Source organism: Eulemur rufifrons, chromosome 21 (genome assembly GCF_041146395.1).
Source record: "Eulemur rufifrons isolate Redbay chromosome 21, OSU_ERuf_1, whole genome shotgun sequence".
NCBI lineage: Eukaryota > Metazoa > Chordata > Mammalia > Primates > Lemuridae > Eulemur > Eulemur rufifrons.
The window spans coordinates 6,686,575-6,701,458 of NC_091003.1; the positions used below are offsets into that span (position 1 = coordinate 6,686,575).

At 39.2% G+C, this 14,884-nt stretch overlaps 1 protein-coding gene across 1 annotated transcript in view; it reads right to left on the minus strand.

Moving 5' to 3' along the window:
* Positions 1–14,884, minus strand: part of PPTC7 (protein phosphatase targeting COQ7) — a 40,676-nt gene that overhangs the window by 4,052 nt on the left and 21,740 nt on the right. The window contains exons 2-5 of the mRNA XM_069497163.1: positions 12,212–12,391; positions 6,645–6,843; positions 2,895–3,018; positions 878–1,007 (exon numbers count right to left, since the gene is read on the minus strand). Of these exons, the coding sequence (XP_069353264.1) occupies positions 878–1,007; positions 2,895–3,018; positions 6,645–6,843; positions 12,212–12,391 (633 nt within the window). The remainder of the gene's footprint in view (positions 1–877; positions 1,008–2,894; positions 3,019–6,644; positions 6,844–12,211; positions 12,392–14,884) is intronic.

A 14,884-nucleotide genomic window follows, 5' to 3' on the forward strand; every position in this document is an offset into this window, starting at 1 on the left:
ACTGAAACTGAAAGACAAACCAACACCCCCAAAACCTTCCCTGCTCGTCTAGAACAGGAGCTTTGTTAAAGTGGCCAGTACATCCTCTGTTTACATCAATCACAGTAAATCTGAGGAGAGAGTTACAAGCTTCTACCCACAATCCTAATTTGGACAAATATATCCAATGTTTTGAAACTAGGAATAGCCTTGCATTCTAATCTGCCAAACAGCTATGGCATGTGCCTTTTTCTATTTTAACATTTCCTGGAGGGCTAAGAAATGTTTTACATGTCATAACATTACATCAGCAAGAAACTGACCAATTCCACTAGTTCTGATCTGCTAGCACCAACAGGTCCTGCCCTGAGACTGAGCCACTCACTGGCTTGCTCCCAAAGTCACATATCATGCAGGAGATAGAAGGACTCTTCAGTCAAGGACAGTTTCACATTGCTTCCTTTTTCAAAACCTGTGGCAATTTGGCAGGCAAATACTGTCAACGAGTCCCACAAAGCCAGAGGAAGGGAGAAGTGAAATGTCAGACACGTGAAGGGCAGAATGTTAAACCGTCAGGAATGTCCGTCCAAGCCCTCCAGGCAGAGCTTGGAGGCCTTCCGGGCTCAGGTCCAAACAGGGTGGTGGTGGCAATAAAGGGCTTCAGGTTCTGCCTGCCTCTGTAGCCAATGAAGTCCGGTTCTGAAGGGCACCCTCTGAGGGGAAGGCCTGACCACATGCACTTGCTCTCACTCTCCTGACCTTGCTCAAGGCCACTGGTGCACAGCTGGGAGGCTAGGAGAGGACACCTACCCAGTCCCACCCCAGAGCCCAGAACACTCCCGCTCCACTGACATGATGTCCTCAGTTAGTCCCTATGACCTGCCCAAAGAAAGCTTACCTCTCACATTCAATCCGTTGTCACATGCAAACTGTGCAAAAGGTGACATATAATTTGGATCATAGGCCAGCTCGTGAGCTTGCTCAGCAATGCTTCTTGCAGTCTGTTGTATACTCTCAAAATTTGAATTCTAAGATGAAAGGGTGAGGGAGTTATTTTTACCATAATGCCTCACATGATTTCTGCATGGAAGTATATTTCTTGCAAATTATCACTTTTTAAGACAGTAACATTTATCTAACCACATTTTCCACTATTGAAGTTTTTTAGGTTTGTTTTTTTTTTTTTTTTTGAGACAGAGTCTCCCTCTGTCACCTGGACTAGAGTGCAGTGGTGTCATCATAACTCACTGCAACCTCAACTCCTGGGCTCAAGCGATCCTCCTGCCCCAGCCTTCCAGGTAGCTGAGACTATAGGTGCACGACACCACACCCAGCTAATTTTTCTATTTTTTGTAGAGACAGGGTCTCACTTTTGCTCAGGCTGGTCTCAGACTCCCAGCCTCAAGCCATCCTCCCACCTCAGCTTCTCAATGTGCTAGGATTACAGGCATGAGCCATCATGCCAGGCTTGAAGTTTTATTCTAGTTAGAGAATACATTAAAACATTATGCCAGTGCTGCCTGCACAGGATATCAATCAGAAAGTCCTTTGCTAGGGTGGCCTTGGACCCTGAATTTGGATTTTCATTTTGCTTTTCCCCATTTCAAATTCTTAAGGTATTCGTGCTAAAATGGATAGATTCAAAGGGCAGATTCTGATACCATTTTAAGGCTGACCTCAAAAATTTCCCTGCTCGGGATTGCACCCCTGGCCAACCACAGTTTGCTCTCCAAGGAAGAGCTGCCAGTTGCCCTACTGAAAATACCTTCAGAATTTTATATCATGATGAAAGATTTCTGTCTAGCTGTGTCATCTTGAGCCACACCTTTATCCTTGCTGCTTCAACTTCTTCATCTATAAAATGGGATGGGAACACGAGGTCCATTTCAGCTCTAACATTCTAAGGTTTCAGTATAAGTAACAATATATTACTTATACAACATCAGGTCTCTGCTTCAATGTCACCTCCTCAAAGAGGCCTTCCCTGACCAATCTATCTGGAGTAGCAGCACCCGCTACTCTCTATTCCTTTATCTGCTTTATTTTTCTTATTAACCATCAACATTACATCAGATTAACTTTTCTGTATTATCTGTTTTTCTCCACTAGAATGTAAGCTCCATGCAGGCAGGGACATGTCATTTCTGCTCACCACCGTCACCAAACAAGCATCTAACGTCGACTGAAGGCTGCAGATAAGGCATAGGGCCAAGGATTTCTACATACGGTCTTAATCAATCCTTACTGTAACCCTATAAAATAGGACCATTAATGCTCCTCATTTACAGGTGAGGAAAATATTGCTTAAACAGTTTTAAGACACCTACCCTAAAGTCATACCGTTCAGAGTTAAAGAATCATGAGAAAAGATTCATTTTTTCCAGAGTTAGTACATTCATAAAGCCAGGAATATATGGAAAGCCTGGTTGTTACTTCGTTCCACCCTCTGTATGGGAGAAGCCTGCACTGTTTCATAACTGGTGACAGCTCAGGCCACATCAAGGCTCCTAGCTGCCTGCTGCCCTTGGCTGGCTCTGGTTTGGCTGTTTCCTATCTTTCCCAGCCTCAACACCTGCTGGGTGTGTTATAAGAGTAAGAGGAGAAAAACGTAACCAGGACCCAACACTATTAAACATCATTAAAATACAAATAAAAGCACAAACAAGAAATGTCTTCATCTGGACTTTTCCTACTTTTACCACCCCTGTGAAGGGCTTGAGTGGGAAGCCTCTTTTCTCCGCAAGTTCTCCAATGGTGAATATTTGCGTTTACAATTGCTTGAAAGATTAGAACTATTATTATTTTTCTAAAGTTCACAAAATATTCTTTTCCACAACTACAAAGAGGCAACTGAGTCAATAAAACTCAGCTGTCCAGAGAGGGCCTTTCCAAAGGCTAACCTTTGAGTTAATTACCTTTAACTTTTTTAGCTCCTGAAGGATCATATAATCAGGCATGTTGTCAAAGAGTCCATCTGTTGCTGTCAGGATAATGTCTCCTAACTGGACATCGAAAGAGGTACTATCAGCAGCATCTGGGCTGTGGCAAGGACAGAGGGGCAAAGTTAAGAAAGCCTAGAGATACAGCTCAAAGTTTCCTACAGGCAATATTTTACAATGCAATAAGGCTTCTTTAAGAAAAACTAATTTGTAATAATGGAGCCAATTTTTTAAAAAAGTCATTCTGAAATTCCTAACCCTGAAAAAATTAATTGAAAACTCTAATATAAATGTTTCAAAAGTTTAACTGAAACTGCCAAATAAAACTAAGTCTGATGATTAGTCATATGTGGCTTAAAAGGAAGAAGGATTCTCTTCTCTAACATGCCTCTAAAACAAATGTGTTTATTTCCTAATTCTTTAGAGCCAAATTCCATCCTCTCTTATTCATTTTTCACTCACCAGTTACCCTGCACGCTTCAATCTGGCTCTGAGGGTGCTGAGCACCCACGGAGACAAGCATACCGGTCCTGTAAGAAGTAATTCACAGGAAGTATCTACAATGGCATAGTAAGGACTGCGTGTCTCCCATGGGTCACAAAGGTGCCGGGCACACGGTAAGTCAAGAAGTATCTATTCAATGACTAAAGAATGAAGGTATAAAGTATGTGACCTTCCAAACTGGGGAAAAACTCTTGAATATATTGTTATGGGAAGAAAACAAAGTGTTTGTTTTTACCATTTCTGGAAAAAAAAAAAAAAAGGCAGGAAGACACACAGATGTAGATTATTCTATATGCAGAGAATAAATCTGGAGAGAGTCAAAGAAACTGCTCCCAGCAGCTCCCCTGAGGAGAGAATGTGTGACTGGGGGCAGGGATAGGAGTTAGATTTCTCATTATTTTTATTTACTTATTTTTTTTTGAGACAGAGTCTCGCTCTGTTGCCTGGGCTAGAGTGCTGTGGCGTCAGCCTAGCTCACAGCAACCTGAAACTGCTGGGCTCAAGCAATCCTCCTGCCTCAGCCTCCCGAGTGGCTGGGACTACAGGCATGTGCCACCATGCCTGGCTAATTTTTTCTATATATATATATATTTTTAGTTGTCCAGATAATTTCTTTCTATTTTTAGTAGAGACGGGGGTCTCGCTCTTGCTCAGGCTGGTCTCGAACTCCTGACCTTGAGCGATCCTCCCGCCGCAGCCTCCCAGAGTGCTAGGATTACAGGCGTGAGCCAGCACGCCCGGCCTCACTACATTTTTTTGTGTATAACTTTTTAAAACACAGATGGGAGATCTTTTCCTCAGATAATGCCTAATGAAAGCAGAGATGAGAACGGGGAAATGCTAGGTGGGGAGAAAAGATGATATAGTCAGAGTTCATGGACTCCTCTGAGGCTGGTTCTCAGCCATTTCTGAAAGCCAGTTTCACTGTTTCTGGGTTTATAAGGGGAGGGCAAGATGAGATCCAATAATCTGCCTTAACATGTAATTAGGAAACAGGAGCCAGGAAAAAAAATGCAGACATTGACCCGGAATGGAGGGGTCTTGGCCAAAGCACCATAAGGCTTGACAGAAAAACCTCAACACTTGTGTAAGTGACATGTTACACAATTTGTGAAAAGAAAGCATAAAAACAAACAAAACCACTCAGGCCTGCTGGAAATTTACACAAAGTGTATTAAGAACATTTCTGGTTCATCTTCACTTAACTGAGGAAAAAAGTGGCACATCTCAAGTTTTGTGACGTGCTGTTGCAGAGAACAAACTTTCACTTGTACATTTATACAATAAATACTTTGTAACGACAGATATTAAAGGAAAACCTGTAAGTTAAGGTTAAAATAAAATTCTGTAGATAGAGTGACAAATAAATAAAAAGATTCATGCAGCAGGGGAAAAAAAAAAAAGACTGTAAAACTGGTAGAAATCAGGTCGATTCCTTCCCTGGAATAAAGAGAAACAATGCAAGACACACTCATCTGCTCAGTCTTTGAAAACTAATCAAGATTAGAAGTGTAGATTAATGACCAGGTTGGCACTGAAGCTCTATTTTATGCTGAGGTTTTTCTTTCCCTAGGAGCGTCTTTTGCTATTCTGCCTGTGAGAGTCTTGCTCCCATTGGACAGTTCGTCCTCTCCTAATACTCCCACCCATGAGCTTGGTGTTCCGCCAGCTGCAGTTTTGCCCATTTTGATTGAACATACTGTGCTGCTGGAAACTTTTGACTGCACTGAAACACGAGCCGAAATCACATGCTTGCGAGCTGTCTCTGGGCTCCAGGGGAAGCCACCTCCACCTCGCTGGCAGGCCCACAGAGTGCTGCCCTAAACAGACTGTCCCAAAGACAGTGTGTGAGATATGGCAGGGCCACTCCAGCAGTTACAAGCCAAAACAAGAAGAGTCAAATGAAGGAAAATTAAAGTACTATTTTCCAAAAACTGTTATCTGAGCTTGGTATCTATTGAAGCTTTGGGGATCTGAGTTCTCCCCACTCCCATATGGCTAATAGTAAAGTGTATTAAAGCCAACTAAAAAAGAACCTATAATCAAATATTCTTCCAATTATGGTAATCTGCCCAAATCTGAAAGTAAAAAGTGCTTTCCCCTCTCTAGAAGCCAGCAGCAGACTTTTAGATGGGCAATACTGAATACCTAATTATATAATATGCTCATTCCAGTTTAAAAGATGGCAGTAATAATCATTATATCTTAAGTCTGGACTTAAGAACTGGTTTAATAGGAGCTATTAAGTAGAGACAACAAGCACTTCCTAGAATGCTTCTATTTTTACAAAAGGTTCACTACCCATTTAATAACATTTATGAATTGCCAATGATACTTGTGCCATGTTCTATAAGGTCACTAAAGGCAGTGAAATCTGAGATGGTCTTAGCCTTACTCTGGACACTTATCTAAGAAAAGAAACTATAAAAGTTAATTCAAAGAGAAAAAAGTACCAATTATCGTGGAAGGTTTTTGCTTTTTTCTTTCTTTTTTTGGAGACAAGGTCTCGGCCTGTTGCCCAGGTTAGAGTGCAGTGGTGTCATTATAGCTCACTGCAACCTTGAACTCCTGGGCTCAAGCGATCGTCCTACCTCAGCCTCCCAAAATGCTGGGATTGTAGGCATGAGCCACTGCACTGGCCAGAAGGTTCTTGACAATTTAAAAATGAACTGAGAGAAGACGTCAGAAAGAAAAAGAACACCTCAAAAACATTACAAAGAACATATCCAAGACCATTTTTTATTTCATTTCCTATAAGTTCTATTTGATGCATGGTAGTAGAAGGTCCAAAGAATCAGGAAGTTATTCTAATAAATAAAGCAGTTATCTGCCTGTGTTCTTCCCTAGCAATGTATGCTACATCTTGCACAGGCAATGGCATGCATGAACAGTGACTCACTTCTCCAGCACAATTTAACAAATATACTGTATGTACCATGTGGTACTGGTATGAAAAATTGATATTCTGTAAACCAGAAACAGTATTTCAGTCTTGTCAAATGACTGGGTATTTATCAGAATTTAATTTAGCTTTATTATCTAGTTCAAGCAAAACAGCTTTCAAAGTCAAACTAAAAAGTCCTTTTGATGACAACATTCTCAATGTGTCTTCTTTTCTCACATTAAAATGGAAAATGCCTATCTTCACTGCATTCAAGAGGGACAGGAAGGGACCTGTGGATGAGCTCATGCTCACACCTCCTGGCTGAGAGGGGAGATTACCTGTCACTCAAGACAACTCCCTCGGCCTCTGGGGGAGCAATCGAGAGCTGGAATGGAGTGTTGAAGTAATGCTGCTGCTCATCTGATCGGTGCACAACTTCGCCACCCCTGACAACCAGAAAGCCTGAATCGCCCAGGTTTGCTGTGTGCAATCGGTGGCTAGTTCTGTCCAGCACCACGATGCAGGCAGTGCTGCTACCTAGAAACAAAAATGATCTCCATTTATTTTCTCTTCCTAGGCTTCCTCTGCATACACATTTTAATCACATAACCCCCAAAAAGCAACGTGCCATAATTTCAATCTCCTTTCCCTTAACAGAACCTTTCTTATTCTCCACATCCCCAGTAAATGTCAATAATAACCTGATCAGGGTCAACAGGTGGGAAAGAAAAAGGAGCTTACATTATACATGGTAAGTGAGCCACTAATGATCGGAAGTCTTCCATTTGCAGAGATCAAAATCAATAAAAATAACTAGTATTTAATCACGCTATCTCATTTCAACAGTGCTATAATCTATGCCAAATGCTCAAAAGTATGTTTGTAAGATACTAAGTTTTAATACTTAAATGCCACGATGAGAATGTTATGCTTTCCCAACATTTCTCATTAGTCACTGGCAGGAAGCCTTCTCCATGAAATTCACTAACATTTACGACAGGGCACATAAATGCAATTTTAATTTCCATCTGTTGAGGCCACGAAGAACTTTTACTATAATGACTCAATATGAAGTAACAAGACCAATTTTTGCAGGTAGCTTGTGGAATCAACCTGTTCACTGTTCAGAGACTTCTGATGTCCAGAGGGAAGAACCCACATTCCAAGCAGCAAAGAATTCTTCATGCTTCTGCTGTGCACGGCTCGCACCATCTTCCCCAGACTAAAGGACTGACTATACAACCAGTAGACATCACTTTCACATGATAAAATTTAGATCTATACCTACCTCTACCAGAAAAATGGTACAACAGAAAAATTGTCAGCTGACCAACAAATAAATGTAAATAGTCTGTAAATATGTGGAAAAAATGATCATCTCAACTAGTAACTCCTTTTGCCTATTAGTTTAATAAGAGTCAAAAGAAGATAATGTGTGGTGTTGGCAAAAGTGCAGAGAATATATTCACTCTCGTTCTGTGATGATGAAGAGTAAAATTAACCTTTCTGAAGGGCAACATAGCGCTGAAAAATGTACCTGTGTCCTTTGATCTAGCAATTCTACCTGTGAGAAGTAATCCTAACAAAATAATCAGAGTGGCAAACAAAACTTAAGTACAAAAACATTGTTTAAGATCAGGAAGAACTGGAAATAATCTAAACATCTAAAATTAAAGGAGTTGTTACATAAATTACACTACATTCATATAGTGCAAAGCTATCTACTATCATGTAATACTTAGAAGACTCCAGAATCAGCCTGCCCCTGAATCCTAGCTCTGCTACTTGCCTGCTATGTGAGTTGGAACAAATTACTTAACCTCTCTGTGTCTCAGTTTCCTCACCTATAAAAATAGGGACAACAGTAACTACCTCATAGAGTTGTTTCTAAGGATTAAAATTAGTTAAATCATATCAAACACTTACAACAGATAGTGTTAGCTATTTGCTAGCCATTAAAATTATGTTAAAGAAATATATTTGAAAAGGAAAGATGATAATTTAAGTGAAATAAATAGATTATAAACTAGTATTAAACTTTTCTTAACAACAACAAAAAGGATGTCAAAACTTAAAGAATTGTACATCAAAAAGAGTAAAGTCTACTAGGTAAAGTCTAAACTGTTGATAGTTAAGAGCAAAAGGAAACAGGCTGTGGAATGAGCTGTGCTAAACCCAGTATGGCATCATTTTCTAGCTGTGTGACCATGGGCAAGTCACTTATTCTCTAGGCAAGTCACTTATTCTCTAGGCCGGTTTCTTCCTAAGAAAATGAGGAATAAAATTAAGTACCTATGTATCTACCCCCATGCAGTTGCTGAGAGCACACAGTAGACTCAAGTCAAGTTATTATCCTATGCACATACATAGAAAAAAATCTGGGACCATAAAAATAAAATATTAATAGTTTTCTTAGTGGGATTATGTGTAATATTTGTTGAAAGGTGGCCTTACTAATAATCTATCTAACAGAAGAAAATAAACTAACAGAAAGTAAGGGAAATAAATTCGTAACACGTAATTGCATCTTTAAAGAAAAAACTCACAACTACCAGCCCCTTGTTTTGCTTTAAACACCTGTGGCCTAACTTGTTATCTCTTAGAGTTTGTCCCTCAGCCTTGAAGAGCCCTAAGCAGACAGCACAGGTGTGAGCTCCCCACTCCAACTCTCTGCCTCTGTTCCTGACAAAAACACATTTCAGGGACTCAGATAAACTGTCCTCACAGAAAAAAAGAGAAAAAAAATAAAGAAAGAACACCTGCAGCAGCTTCACAGCCCTTTCTGTTATCAGTCTGCTGAAGCAGATGGGGAAATAAGCCATTTTTACCCTTTAAAAACTCCAAATATCTTTTCCTCAGATGTAGGGCACTTCCTTCCTCCATGTGCCATGGTCACTCCCTCCTTTTCTCTCTCTTTCTTGGAAAAATAAACAAACATTTTACTACTTTTAATGTTAATCTTTGTGTGAAAAACCTTTCTCTGCACGAATACAAATTTCCCATCCTTTCATTTGTTATTAATTTTGACTCAATAAAAAATGCATAACTTAATAATTTAAAAATACTTAAGATATACATCTTTCTCATCCTAATTATTTAGAAATTCCATTTCCTTGTTATCTATAGTACATGCATTGGTACTAACCTGACACTAATGCTAAGCCATCTAGTCCCTATCTATTAAATGTCAGAGGAAAAACACAGGAAACTCACTGGTAGTGCTGTTGATAACCTGCTCCATAGCTTACAGTAAAGATTTACTACCTTTCCTTCCTAACTCAGCACATAAAAACTCCAACCATTTATCATTAACAGAATTACCACCCAAAAGATCTTCTGAAAGCTGATGGCATTAAGTTCTAACTAAGAATGAAAACTTAACAGAGTGGCAAAGCCTTGAAAATTCTGCTGCAAGGAGGACTGATGTTGACTCATAATTAGTCACTGACAAACCCAGGCTAGCATTTTGCTACCCCTGTGGCAGTAACTCGCTCAGTTAGAATCAAAATGGTCCTGGTGAGTGACTAAGCTTTAGTATCCAAAGCAGCACCAAAGAATGCAAGCCCAGCCTTACAGAATCATCTGGGCTTGAAGCTTATGCTCCCCTCCTTTGCCTCCTCAGATTGCCGACATGTGCAAGTGGCTCAGGCCCAGAAAGCCTAACGTTGGGAAAAAAGTTCATCATCCTCGTGTGAAGAGGAACAAGCAGGCAAACGAGAGCAAGAAAAGAGGCGCTGAGAACGGCAGTGCTGGGTGTTCAGACTGCTGACCCACACAGACAGGCACCCAGGCAAATCTCTCACACTAAAACGGAAATATTTTTATCCCTCAGCCCCTTATTTTGTAAACTACTACTAAGGCTTTTGTGCTGCAGAGAAAGGGATAACTTCATTGGGACTGGGATTCCTTTGGAGGCTTTTTAGCAATTGCTGGATTTAAAAAAAAGATTACCTAATCTTATAAGGTTATTATTACTTACAATTATATCTAACTAAAGTTCAGTAAAATCCAGCAGCCTATCTTTGCCAAAATATGCTTTAGTTTAATTACAAACAACCTAGAGATGTATAGATTTTGTGAGAGACGTGTATGTTTGTCAAACACGGTAACAAAGAATTATTTCAAAATGTCTTTCAGGAGAAAAAAGTAATAATAATATTCAATGTAAGAAAACCTCTAATATGTCCTGAAATTAATTTTATTAATATCTCCTAATTACATGAGGGTGAATAGGAAGGGAAGCAGGAATAGGGAAAAAAACAGCAAAAAACACAAAGCTTTTAAAGTACAAAATCAGGATAGTTATGTGTTTTGTAACTGGTTGTCCCAAGTCAAAGTAAATGATGGGGAGTCAGGGGGAGAGATGGTATCAGAGGAGGGACTCCTGGGAACACACAGGAGGCAGCCCCCTAGAATTTGTGTCCAAGGGCTCTCCCTTCATTTAACATATGATGCAAGGAAGTCACAGGTTAAGCGGTTGCCCAAAGTAATACAGCAAGTCTACAACAGGTGCTAGGAATAGAATGTAGAATGCTTCAATGTGTCAGGCAATCCCCAGATTACATGTCCAAAACGGGGGACATTAAGACAAAGCAGTATATACCGAAACTGCAAGAGAAAATTTCTCTTCAGTTAGGAGGAAAACAAGCTGGCTAATCACAGCACAAAGAAGACAGCAGTGATAAAAAAAAAACCCCTTCTTACAAAGGATTTAAATTGAAGGCAAATTCTACAACTGTGGCACTTCCCATTAACACTGAACAGAGGCTGATTTTAATGTGGATGGTGACTGGAAAAGAGGCCTTCTAGTAACCAGAAAGACGCTGGCAATTAGCAGAAACTTAATAATACCCTTTCTGAGAGCCTGCTTAGAAGGCTGGGTATGTTCCCAGGAAACCATTTAACAAACAAATGTAGAAGCTTGGCCAAAGGATGCTCCACTAGCATTCCAGATAAACAAACCCCAGGTATTTGGTTGTAAGTTTTCTAATACAAGATTAACAGAGATCTAATTTGTGCCAAGCTAGTTCATGAACTAATCAGCTGCTAGCAGTCTGGGGTAACTGTCTGCAACTTGAACTCATCATAGGTAATCAAATGAATGCTGCAGATCAGATCCTACCCACTTCTTCCATTACAACCTCTTGCTCTTCTTTCTTCTTTTACCATATTTCAGAATCTCTAAACAATACAGTTTTAACTTTTAATGTTTCCGAACCTGAAATATATGGAATCAGACTGTTAGGGAATCTTTTCCATTCACAACACGTTCCTGAATATTGCCTGTAGCTTGAAGTCATTCCTTTTCACAATGCATTTTTCTCCTACTGATAGACTTTTAGGCTGTTCCCAGTTTTCTGCTGTTATTGACACGTTGCTAGGACCTATCTCTTGGTTTATAGATGTGCAAGACTTTCCTTGGTCTAGGGTAAATATCTGTAAGTGGGATTGTTGGGGCATACTATACATTCATGTTTAACTGTATTTGGTAATATCAAGTTGTTTTCCAAAGTGGTTGTACTACCTATTTACATTCCCTCCAAGTAGTACTAAGTATTCTGGTTATCCTACAGCTTCTCTACAAAACTCTGCTTAGTAGGAAGAGCCTCAGAAAAAAGCCAGGCTGATAAATTATTTTCTTGGTTTTGTTTTAGCCATTTAGTGGGTGGTTTGGTTTGGTTTTGTGGTGGTGTGTTTTGTTTTGTTTTGTTTTGAGACAGGGTCTCACTGTGTTGCCCAGGCTATGGTCCAGTGGCATCATCATAGCTCACTGTAACTTCAAACTCCTGGGCTCAAGGGATCCTCCTGCCTCCGCCTCCTGAGTAGGTGGGACTACAGGTGTGAGCCACTACACCGGCCTTAGTGGGCTTCTTTAAAGATGAAAACACATAGGATATCTACTTACCAAGCAAAGGTACTTTATTTTGCAGCAACTCACAGTAGCTTGTGGTGAGAATTCCAATGGGATTACTTGGTACGAACCGTCCTTCTTTTACTAAACGTTCACACGTTCGCATTAAAGTCCCTGAGAACTGAGACGGATCAACTCCATAGTCTCTCCATCCTCCTACACCATCTGCAACCCCTAAAAAATAAAAACAAAAAAACAAATTAAACAACAGTCTTACCAACTTCTCAGGAATTCTTGCCCCTGTCTCCTCCTAACAGTTAAGTTCACTAGATGCTAGTACATATATTTACCCCCAAATTCAAAATAAAAAGTGCTCAGGTTTAATGTATTTATTATACACTAATATTTCTAAGCCACATTGTCTACTTAGTATTTGGTCTTTCATATATTTGATGAATAAACTTTTGAGCTACCACAGGGTGGCATTGCCTAACAGCCAAGAGTTCCCTTTCAGCTGGATTATCATTTTTGTATAAAAGTATGTGAGTTATTAACACTTTGTTGTATTTATAAGAATGAAAACTGATTTTTAAAAAAGTGCTGATGTTAGTGATAACACAACTGAGTCAGAGCTGGCAATCATTAAGAACACCAAAAGCGTCAAATATTGGTCAGTAACTGTGAAATAAAGAACAAAATTGAGCACATATCCTATCCCCTGTCCTCCTCCCTAAGAGATAACCACTACCCTGTACAGGGCGGTGCTGTCCAATACGATAGCCATTACCACATATTACTAATGAGCACTTTAAATGGGGCTGGTTCAAACTGAAATGTGCTGTAAGTATAAATAAGATACACACTGGATTTTGAAACCTTAGTATGAGCAAAATAAGTAAAATTTTTCCTTAATTTATATATTGATTACATACTGAAGTAATAGTATGGATATAATGAACTAAAGGGAATATATCATTAAAATTAATTTCACCTTTCTTTTTATTTAATGTAAATACCAGGAAAATTTAAATTACATATGTGGCTCGCATAATATCTCTGTTGGATAGCACTAGTATAGAGATTTTCACAGGTCCAGAGTTGTTGAGTTCACAGTCTCCTTAAGGCTTCCCTAAGGTTCCTCTATCAAGAGGAAACTAGTGTTTAAAAAGATCAATAAAACATCAAAGCCAACATCATACAATCTTCCATTCAAACCCCTTGCAAAACACCAAGCTATTCTTTTCAACATTAAAATCAATTTCTGTCTACTAAATTCAAAGAAACTGAGAGAAAATGTCAAATATACATTATTCAGGCTTTAAATGGCCTTTCCAGAAGGATCTATAAGAAATTAACAATACTTACTTTGGAAATAAGAAACTGAAAACGATCAATGAACAAAAGGGGAAATTTTGCCTTTTATTATACTTCATACCATTCTCTATTGTTTGAATTTTATTTTTGTCACAAGCATATGATGTTAAAAAACAGGAATTTTATAATCTGTAAGACTTTCTGAGCATGAAACATCTTCCCCATATACACATCTACGTTTTTGTACATTCAACTTTCATACACATCTTGTACTTTTGGTACAAAAGTAGGACAGTGTCTGTGTATATACCCTTGAAAAACAAGCCTAACATGAAACAGACATGCGAAACTCTGTTTTTCTGGGGATGGCAGTTATCAAACGGAAAGGGAACATATTCTCAAAAAGTAAGAAGAAACAAGATTGCAAGACAGAAAAGAGGGTGACAACTTTATCACCACTGGACAGCAACTTTCCCTACCTTATGCAACCAACCAATAAGCAAAATTCCACTTCGGGGCAATTTCAAACAAGCTGATTAAATGATACAAAATTTGGAATTTGTTTCAAAGTAACTGGGGGATTGAAGGGGGTGTGATGGAGGCGTAGATGAAACAAGATTGGGCATGAGTGTATCAGTGCTGAGGTTGAATGAGAAGTACTCTCATCTCTCTACTTTGATATATATTTGAAATTTTCTATAATACAAAGTTTAAATAATAATAATGAAGATGATAATAATCAAGTTTAAAAAGATAAAGACCCTTCTGCCTGCTGTGTGGAGAGCGAGAGTAGGAGCAGGAGGCCGAGTAAGTGATTTGTTTCAGTTGTGAAATGCTGGCAGTGAGGTTATAGGGCACACTCATTCGGGATCTGTGAAACAGGACTCACATGTGGATTTGGGGGGTCAGGGTGAGGAAAAGAGAAGTATCAGGAATGACTAGAGATCTACCTTACCAGGAATAAGTATCACATTTTACTCTATGTTTTTTAAGCAGCTGTGAAGCGATCTGGGAAACTATTACAAGAATTTAAGATAGTTTAATCGGAACTTCTTTTAAGGAATTCTTATTTCACTGGGGGTAAGATTTCAGCACAATGTAAAATGCAACACTTTATGTTAAAACACAGAATACAATTACAGTCCTTGCCACATCATCTGATGAATCATTCCTTCTTTTCAAATTACTGCCTGCTCCAGAAAAGAATTTCTTCTTAACCAGTCTCTGGTCCAACAGCCACAATTAACTTTAAACACAAATTGGTTTCATCTAAAATGCCCTTCACAAGAAAACCATTAAAATCTGAGATAACGTTTAGAGTTGATCCTGGCACTCACTAAATAATCTGTCAGCAGGTTGAGTCTGACCTGACACAGACCTTCAACATTAATCAGATTTCTCCCAGAATAGAGC